The 10,568-nt window shown below is 34.5% G+C and overlaps 1 protein-coding gene across 1 annotated transcript; it reads left to right on the top strand.

Moving 5' to 3' along the window:
* Positions 1 to 5,772: 5,772 nt before the first annotated feature.
* On the top strand, positions 5,773 to 6,126 carry LOC108903363 (histone-lysine N-methyltransferase SETMAR-like). Its single transcript, XM_018705509.1, has one exon. It carries the CDS (start codon positions 5,773 to 5,775, stop codon positions 6,124 to 6,126), a length of 354 nt encoding a protein of 117 aa, XP_018561025.1.
* Positions 6,127 to 10,568: the final 4,442 nt, after the last annotated feature.

The following is a 10,568-nucleotide window of genomic DNA, read 5'->3' as shown; positions in this document are numbered from 1 at the left end:
TATCGGCACTAAATATGTCCCAGAAAGGTTACGATGCTGTTATAACAGAAAACATTTTGCTAAAATATGTCTAGTGGTAGTTACGTTTTTTTTTGGGTAACTTTTCATTCATTACTGCAAAAATTTTTATACCCGCAGCAAATCTCTTTTTTACATCAAATAAATGACTTTCTAGACATTAATAACATTAATAAGGGGTTTTCTTGTCATCAAAAAGCAAGCTACCTATAATTTGAACAATCTCACCATCATCGTTTTTTTTTCTTTTAACTTTTCTATATAAAACTAAAATTATAAGCCAAAGTTTATAACTAAGAACTCTATAATAGGCACCAGTACCACACAAAGGTACTGTTAATATGCATATAAATATATACATTTCCTGACAATATAAATTACCTAATTCTTGAATAATTATTAAACTTCTGGAAAACTGGTACCAATAAAATAATTCGTTTATAAACACATTTTTTTTTTCTTTTTTACAATTTTCTCTTTTCGAGTTTTATACCATTTTCAGATAAACGACATCATAACCGTGGATTAGGTATAAAAATGTTTCTTATGTAACAATTAAAATCAAAAAATATTTTTTATATCTAATTGAAACAATACACATTTAAAAACACTTTAAAAACTTACAATTGGCACTATTTAAATTTTAACATTAGTATTAACATTACGTTTTAACATTAGAAAAATTAAAAGACCTTCAATCAATCTAATTACAATTATATTTACATAGTCGAAGTCGATTTTCATTTATATTATTTCAATTTCGAGTACAATATCAAAATGTAACTTATTAAATCCCATGCAACACATTCTCTGTAACAAGTGTTTAATTATTTATTACGTATTGAAATATTAAGTCCAATTTATCATTAGTTCTCTCACGAAAAGAGAAGAATGCGGGCCGAACAAAAGAGTATAATATTGATTTAATCACAAAGCAGAAGGTAAACACTTTTATCAAACCGAGCTGAGTCTGATTAGATTTGTCAATGGAAAATAAATCATAGCGTAGGTCATATACGATTATCTGCGGTTATTCCTCGTATCTTTGGGTTATTTCCTTTGGGGGTCTTTGAAGAGGTCATTTATAACATCTAGTCAACCCATTTTATATTATTATGTTGAATGGATTCGGTAATATCGATTGGTTATTCGCCTAGTGATGGTAATATTATATTATTTATGAGGGAGTTACAATAACCATTACTCATTCGGATAGTTTGCGTCATGCGCCTGTATATCGAGTACCGTAATACGGAATAAATGATTCGTGAGTTTAATACTATCAGCACATTTTCCACGATTATCACTAAGGCCCGCGAGTTCATCGTATATTCCAGGTGCGTATTTTATTTGGGACAGACACAGCGAAAAATATATTCTTTTGTAGAAGTACGGTTAGTTTAAATAAAATAAAATTTCTGAAGAAAAAACGACTCATTTTTGTCAATTCACAGCCACACAGAAAAAAAAGTTGGCAGAATTGGCCCATCACGTCACAATTTTTTCCTAACCTCAAAAAACTTGTGAAAAATAGTGAAAATTGATGAAAATTTACTGGGAAATTTTGGAAAGAAATTTATTTCCACATCAAATAGTACATTTTTATGTAAAAGACTCTGCTGAATTCAAATCCACTGTCAGAATTGAGCTAGAACGTGTGGTTTTTTTCTAACCTCAAAAAACCGCGCAGGAATCGCTATTTTCAAATTCTGAGAGGATTTTGACCAGGTTTTGTATAAAGGGGTTTTTTGGGTCGCTGATTACGAAGACGAATTCACATTGTAAAAATTCAAGATGGCTGATCCAATATGGCGGGGGGACTTTTTTGAAATCCACCGATTTCAGTAAAATTTGGCATCATAAGGATTGCTGGTTGATCTCACCTTCATTAATCACACATCTGGAGCCAGATTTTCATAAATCAACACACTACATCACACTACACATCATTACATGTGTAGAGTCCTTATGTCATTTTTTTAAGCAAAGTCACATTTTTAGACGGAGTGCAATCTTTTACCTTGATTTATGAAAATCTGGCTCCAAATGTGTGATTAATGAAGGTGAGATCAACCAGCAATCCTTATGATGCCAAATTTTACTGAAATCGGTGGATTTCAAAAAAGTATACCCGCCATATTGGATCAGCCATCTTGAATGTTTACAATGTGAATTTATATTCGTATTCAGCGACCCAAAAAAACTCTTTAAACAGAATCTGGTCAAAATCCGCTCAGAATTTGAAAATAGCGACTCCTGCTCGGTTTTTTGTGGTTAGAAAAAAAAACACACGTTCTAGCTCAATTCTGACAGTGGATTTGAATTCAGCAGAGTCTTTTACATAAATATGTACTATTTGATGTGGAAATAAATTTGTTTCCAAATTTTCCCAGTAAATTTTTATCAATTTTCACTATTTTTCACAAGTTTTTTGAGGTTAGGAAAAAATTGTGACGTGATGGGCCAATTCTGAGCCCAGATTCGTGTTTAGGAGGCCAAATTACTACGAAAAATATATGTCGCATAAAAAGTATACCCAACTTTTTTTTTCTGTGTGACTGTGATTATTTAAAGTACAATTGGAACTGGAGGTACAAACGATAAACCCTAATATTAAATTTGAGATGGCATATACAGGGTGTAAGAAGTTTGACTGCCATTACTTCAACATGAGAGTAATCATAAATGAACAAAAAACTTGTATATTACAGGGGCTTAAGATTGACAGTTTTCAGAATACAGCGAGTACTAATATTGGGGAGTTTCATCACAACGTGACAACAGCGCTTAACCTAAAGCTACACAGCTGATGCATACCACGTGTGCACGCGGCGGACTTGTCCTACGGAAAAGATGTAAAACATTTATTAAATTTCAAGACAATTGTTTTCCAGTTTTTAAATAAATAAAATAAAATGTATCGATTTTGTAGGACGAAAATAGTGTTGTGCTTAAATTATAGCTCGAATTTTAGTAATTATTAATCTCTTAAAACAGGAACTTACGTTTTAATGAAATTATGAATTTGAAAAATATTTAATTAAAGTAATCAAAGATTCACGTCATCCAAATAATCATACGTATTGCATATATACATATGCTCAAAATGTCCAGCACCATTTTCGATGCACGCACGACATCTTCGAATCCAATTTTCGCGCACTCGCATCTCAAGAAAAAAGAAATAGTGGTACCTACGCAAAAAACACTCAGACACGATCCAATTCCAGATACCGACAGAATTGCGTATTGCTGGACAGGTTAGTACCTCGTGTTATCCGCCGCGCCGTCATCACATTGCTTGATATGAAGTTTATCGAATTTTAAATTTATTACAACGCTAATTCACAGGCCGACAATTTTCATAACCAGAAACCAGACACTAGGTACCCGAAGGATTTTGGTGCGCTAATTATGAATCCGAGCTCAGAATTGGTCCATCACCCTAGGTTCTCGAGATATTCTAACCTAAAAGTGCAAAAATCGCGGTATTTCGCTATATTTGGGGTCAGATTACAACGTGATTTTTTTTTTCTAAAATCGCGTTAAACCATCTCAAAGTACCACTCTTACCCTTTTAAGCGCACTTCGATTTTTTTGTAAATCTTTTTTTTTTTTCATAAGAGATATGATTGATGTTTAGTACTTCAGCAATTTCGTACAACATGGAAATTTAGGGTTTGCCCACGTTGGTTATTGCGCGTTTAGATTAACTTGTCGTGGGTTTAACCCTCGCTGGTTATTGCGCATTTAGGTTTACGTGTCGTAGGTTATAGCGCACTATGATGAATTTGTCATGAGCTTAGCATACGAATGTAACAGCGTGTATACATAAGTATCTGCCTCAAATAGAAGTGTTTTCGCAATTTTAGGTTAGAAAATCTCGAAATATTGAGGTTATGGAGCAGGTCCGCCGGTGTTTTCAAATTCAGCGACTCAAGAATCATATAGTACTCAATATCTCGTTTTTGGATAAATTTTGTTTATTTCCATGTAACGAAATCGCTAAAATTCTAAACTTCAATATATCATATCTCTATGGAAAAAAAAATGTTAAAAAAATCGAAGTGCGCTTAGAAGGGTAAGAGTGGTATTTTGAGATGGTTCAATGCGATTTCAGAAACAAAAAATTAATTCACGTTGTAATCTGACCCCGAATATAACGAAAAACCGTCATTTTTGCACTTTTAGGTTAGAATATCTCGAGAACCTAGGGTGATGGTACAATTCTGAGCTCAGATTCGTAATCAGCGCACCAAAATCCTTTGGGTGCATTAGATCCGGTGTCTGGTTCTGGACTTTAGTAAAATTTTGTCGGCCTGTGTTATTTTTCAGAATTAAGCATACAGAAGTTCAAAAAGTGATAAACATTGTATTTTATGGTATTCTATGCAGGCACTTCTGTCAATATTCCTTAATTAATCGAACTTTTGTACATCAAGTTGAAGATTTCGATAATATTTTTCTCGGAAATGGTTGAGTTTAGGACCCATATCAGATAAAGTTTTTTTTTAATGTACTCTATCGTCTGTTAAAATTACCCTACCTGTTTGTGGTAAAAATATCTTCACATCTATGATGATACTAGTAGTACCTGTAATATCAGTTAATCTCAATAAGTCTCAGTTATTTGAATGAAACGGAGTTTCCTTATCTAAAATATAAGATTATCTCAGTTATTTATAAAGTTTTGAGAAGTTTGAAAATCAATTGAGATTTTCAGCGTAAACTTCTCGACAAGAGCACTAAGAAATAATTATTTCATTATCTCAGCTCATTTGCATTTCAAATTAAAGATGTTCCAAGATGTTCTGTGGTCACCTAATATCAGAAAAGAACCTCTAGATTCGTTTATGCGAGAGTAAAAAAATAAAATGAGTTAATATCACTTCAATTAAAGAATTATTTTTTATTAAAATTTTAATGAAAAACTAAGCGTATTGTCTAGAATCATTAAAAATTGAAATCAAATATAAACGTGATTTTTGTTCCTGAGCGTATAGGGCTGGTAGAACTGGGTCCAAGCTTTTAGTATGCTTGAGTGGAGTCATTAGGAGTGCGGAAAGCCGGTCATTCCACACTCCCAACCAATTCGTTCGTCTAGCCCACGATGCCGGAGTAACAGGTGCACCTTTCCACTACGCATCGCATAATTATAAAATTTGTTAAGGGAATTCAAGCGACGGAAATTTTCAGGAGATTGACTGCATAGTTCGGGGACCAAACATTGTCAAGGACCAGTGTGTTTGCCTGGGATAGAGAGTTGAAGGAAGGACGAGAACGAGTGGAAAATCAGGAACACGATCGCTGTTCTCAAACCAGCATTACAGGTGAAAACATTCGGGCGGTTCTTAAAGACGATCGACGGGTGGGAGTATCGGAAATTGTAGAACAGGTCGGAATAAGTTGTGGGAGCTGTAGTGCGATCATCACAAATGACCTACAGTTCCGCAAAGTGTGTGCCAGATCGGTCACTCGCCTGTTGACCACAGATCAGAAGTTGAGACGTTTGGAGGTCTGTCAGAGGCTTACAGCAAGGTTTGCGAAAGAAAGGGAAGCATTTTTGAGTTGGATCTGCGACAAAACGTAGATCCACTGCGACAGTCCCGAGTCGAAACAGGCCACTATAGAGTGGCGGAGAAAAGGGGGGGTACACCCAGTGAAATCCAGGACTTGACTGTCAGCTGGCAAGGTCCTTTCAACCGTTTTTTTCGACTGAGGAGGCAATTTGTTCACTGATTTTTTGCATGAGCGATGCACAATCAATGCTGCTACTGCGAACTGTTGAACGCAGTGAAGGCTGCATATCGCCGCAAAAGACCGATTCGAGAGGCCATCCTTCACCACGACAACGCCAGGCTCCATGCTACAGCTCTAACGGTATCAAAACTAGAAGAAATGCACTGGACTCAACTTGATCATCCTCCCTACAGCCCGTACTTATCGCCTGCGATTTTCATTTGCTTGGGCCGCTTAAACAAGCTCTTAGAGCGCAACGATGACGTAGAAGGATTCGTGCACAGTTCATTCTACGATGTTGCGATAAATAAACCTTTCTTCTCGCTGGGAAAATGTATTTCTAAAGCAGAAAACTATGTAGAAAAATAAATTATATTTGCCTTTTATTTTTCAATATTTTTTTTTTTAATAAAGTTCCGTTTATATTTCTTTTACCCCAGTAGAAGCATGCGAGTATATTCAGTTTAATAATTATATTTTAGCTCGCAGTATTTGATCGATATATCTCAGTAATCGGTATTAAAATAAAAAACAATTTGAAGAAGTTATTTTCAAATACATTTTCCTCGTATAAATGAATTTACTCTAGAAAAAATTAGAGCTGTTTACCGACATATTTATTGCTTGATATTATGTTGATCTATCAAGTTTGTTTGATGCTAAAATATGACGAAAACGTACCGCAAGACATTACAGGGTAGTAAAGAACTTTTCGGCAAAATCCAAAAACAGGTCAAATTTGTTTCTGAGGGGGACAACTTTTGGCTCAAAAAGCATAACAAAATCTTCAACCCCCTAAGTGGGGGTGCTATCCTCTAAATTTTTTCAAATGGGAATGAGGGTCAAGTGGGGGGTCATTAGAAAGGGCTTTTAATTCTCTATACATCGATTCTTACTTTTTGAAAATCGATCCATTATTTTAGAAAATATGCAGCTTTGAAAATACGAACAATATTTTTGACGAGAAATGCGAAAATCGATTTAATTTTACTTCAAAACTTACGGTATTAGCTTGGTAAATTCCTTCAAAAGAATTCGCTGTTTTTTTTTCTGATTTGCGAATTCTTTAGCCTGATTTTGGTGAGCAAAAAATTGTCCGCTTTTTGTTTCGTATTTAGATAGGCCACAAGAAGTTGCTAGATAACTGTCTTGTGACTTGTAGTTGAAGAGTACCAATACTGCCGAGTCTTTTAAATTGATTAATTATGGTGTACTCAATTCCAGAAAGAGTAGAAATTATTGAGCTTTTTTTCAAAAACAATGAATGCGGAAATCGGGTCGCCGAACTGTTCAACCAACGGCATCCTGAGAAACATGCGTCTGGAAAAATTGTTCGCGAATTGGTGGCCAAATTTCGCGAAACTGGCTCCGTTCATAACAAAAAGAGGCAGGTTGAAAATCCGGTACTAAATGAACCTACGGAAATAGCGGTATTGGGGCAAGTGGCAATGGATAGTACGCTGAGTACAATGCAATTGGCTACTGCGACAGGAGTGAGTCGTACAAGTGTCCAACGAATATTAAAAAAATACAAATTCCATCCTTATAAGATTCGGCTAGTGCAAGAGCTAAATGAAGACGATTTTGATCGTCGTTTGCAATTTTGCGAAATAATGACTGAACGAGCGATAAACGATAATTTCCTCTTTAATGTGTGTTTTTCGGACGAGTGTACGTTCTTCTTGAATGGTTTAGTGAATCGCCATAATTGTCGTTACTGGGCTGATACCAATCCAAGGATTTTCCATGAGACACACTCCCAACACCCCCAGAAGTTGAATGTATGGGCAGGTATTTTTGGAAATTCCATTGTAGGTCCTTTTTTCCTTCCTGGAAATTTGACAGGCGATATGTACTTGGATTTACTACAAAATGTCATCGACCCAGCTCTAACAAATATCATAGAGGACGACCCTGCTTACAATGAACACGAACTGATTTTCCAGCAAGACGGAGCTCCTCCACATTACTCGCTCAATGTGCGCAATTACCTAAATGAGACGTTTCCAGGACGCTGGATAGGACGAAGAGGTGCAATTGAGTGGCCCCCTCGGTCACCCGACTTAAATCCTTTAGATTTCTTTCTCTGGGGGCACATTAAAAGCAAAGTTTACAGCACTCCACCTGATACCTTGGAAGATCTGCGAGGACGAATCATTAATGTATGTCGCGAAGTAACACCGCAAGTGCTCCAGAATGTTCGACAACGGTTTGAAGACAACCTGTATCATTGTATGCAAGTTGGCGGACAACATTTTCAGCATTTACTTGACTAATACCGTAAGTTTTGAAGTAAAATTAAATCGATTTTCGCATTTCTCGTCAAAAATATTGTTCGTATTTTCAAAGCTGCATATTTTCTAAAATTATGAATCGATTTTCAAAAAGTAAGAATCGATGTATAGAGAATTAAAAGCCCTTTCTAATGACCCCCCACTTGACCCGCATTCCCATTTGAAAAAATTTAGGGGATAGCACCCCACTTAGGGGGTTGAAGATTTTGGTATGCTTTTTGAGCCAAAAGTTGTCCCCCTCAGAAACAAATTTGACCTGTTTTTGGATTTTGCCGAAAAATGCCTTACTACCCTGTAATGCCTTGCGGTACGTTTTCGATGGGCTACCCTGTATTTTATTTAACATGAAAATTTAAACTTATGCGACTTATGAAAATTTGATATTCTTGACAAACTAAAAGCACAGAATTGTTAATCATAAGTAAAGTTACATACAATATTGAGTACATTTTCACTCAATATTGGTCATTTTGATTATTTTACTAATTTGTATATTTATATTTAAACTAAATTAAATAAATTCTTCATGTAAACTCGTATTTGGTGCACTTGTACCTAAATTAGAGTAAATGTCCTCATTACTGAGTGAGTTTAAATGTATATTAATTTCGAGTAATTTGAATGGCGTCGTTGAGATGGCACCATTTACATATTGTTTCTGTAATGTCAACCACAGTTGATAGGGACCCGTTAGATGCTCCACAAAAGCGTGATCGCCAGGAGTACCTACAGGTCTTAGCCGGCTGGTCTCAGGGTCTCATCTAAGACAAGAGGAAGCCCCGCGAAGTGAATTAATTTCAACACTATATATCCTAATTAATCATTTATGAGTGATTTAGTTTAGCACTTAATATTTAGTTAATTAAAAACCAAGTATGAATAAAAATGACTCAATAATAGTTAATTTAAATCATATTAGAGAGAAAGTCAACACTAGATTGGTTCGCACAATTGATAGTTAGCAGTAATTCGGATTTGAGTAAAATTCACTCATTTATGTTGCAATAGTTTCACTCAGTTGTACTCATACTAATAGAGTGAAAATTTCACTCGATCGGGAGTAGACAAAAATTGATACATTATAGAGTAAAACTGAGTGAAATTTGAGTGTAATTTTTTTACAGTGTACATACATCCAAGTCAGATTGTGGTATTTTGATTGGTCACCAGTTAAACTACCACACAATTGGTATAGTGTTGAATTTGTCCAAATAATGTTTCCGAAATGTTTAGTCTATGACAAAGATCACCTGATTGGTACACATTTTGTAGATTGTAATCTGACCTACACTCATACATGTTGGTAGACAAACATCCAAATTTAAGTTGTTTACTTTTAATCCAGTTATATTATTTTCTTGACTTTCATCAATATTATTTGTTGTTTTTGTAGCTTTTATATTATTTATTATAGTTATATTACTGCATTGACTGTATTGTCTATTAATATTTCCTGTAATTGGGTGTAACCTATTGAAATAATTGCTAAAAAAAATAACTGGCAAGAAAAGGATAACGAAGTATCATTTAACAATTAATGCTTTATATTCAAGGAAAAATTCTATATTTACCTGGTATATTCCTAGCTTCAATAAGGTGTGTCGACACATTTATTGGAATACATGTAAATCAAAGTATGTGTAAATTTACGATCACTGAAAATAGAGGAATCGAATGGAAATGAAATGAAAATCACTTTTGTGAAAGTGTCGCTTCACAGCTTTCATGAAGGAATATAAAACCGACGACAAGAAGAAATCGTTGAGAAGTAAACTATTCGAACTGAATAAACCAATAGCAAACTCGAAATAAGGGAGCATTAAAAATGTATACCTATAAAATATGTATAGAAAAACTGGAACTATGAAAGAACATAGGCAGTCAATTTTGGTCTATGTAAATGTGAATAATAAAGGACATTCATTAAAAATTTACTTTATTTAATGAAAAACAACTTTATTTATGTTCCAAAATATTAAAATAACAAGGTGAAGATATTTTAAAAATTGAGATACCTTTTACTGATTACCATTAACATTATTAATATTCAGGGTACACATGTAATATTGTAAATATTTATTTATAAACTACCTAGTCAAAATTTGCAAGAAATGCAAATGTCTTTTATATTACAACTTACATCAAACTTACCTGCAAATTGTACTAAAATATTGTCATAAATAAGGTCTCAGGAGATTCAGTCAGACCCTTATCTTCTGGAGAGAGTCCCGAGATAAAACCGCTCATGCAGAATACAAGGCGCAATATGATTTTAGCGAAACTAATGCCAATTAATGGAATATTGTCTGTCAATTTTGAAGAAACAGGTCTATTTAAGTAGGTTTTGTGGACAAGCTAAAAGAACCATTTAGACTGTAATGTTTGCTTAAGCTGACATATAACATATCAAATTATGTTAAAGAAAAATAATCAAATGACCAGTAAATGCAATTGCAACAGTTAGGATGCAGTTATTTGTGGAAAACAAAATAACTTCAAACTGGATAAAAAATTAAT

Source organism: Anoplophora glabripennis, unplaced genomic scaffold (assembly GCF_000390285.2).
Source record: "Anoplophora glabripennis isolate ALB-LARVAE unplaced genomic scaffold, Agla_2.0 scaffold75, whole genome shotgun sequence".
Taxonomy (NCBI): domain Eukaryota; kingdom Metazoa; phylum Arthropoda; class Insecta; order Coleoptera; family Cerambycidae; genus Anoplophora; species Anoplophora glabripennis.
The sequence above is the reverse complement of the archived record's forward strand: the minus strand, read 5'-3'. Positions and strand labels throughout refer to the sequence as shown.

Excerpts from the sequence above, each read along its gene's own strand:
- LOC108903363 (XM_018705509.1), top strand. The coding sequence starts at position 5,773 with ATGCACAATCAATGCTGCTACTGCGAACTGTTGAACGCAGTGAAGGCT.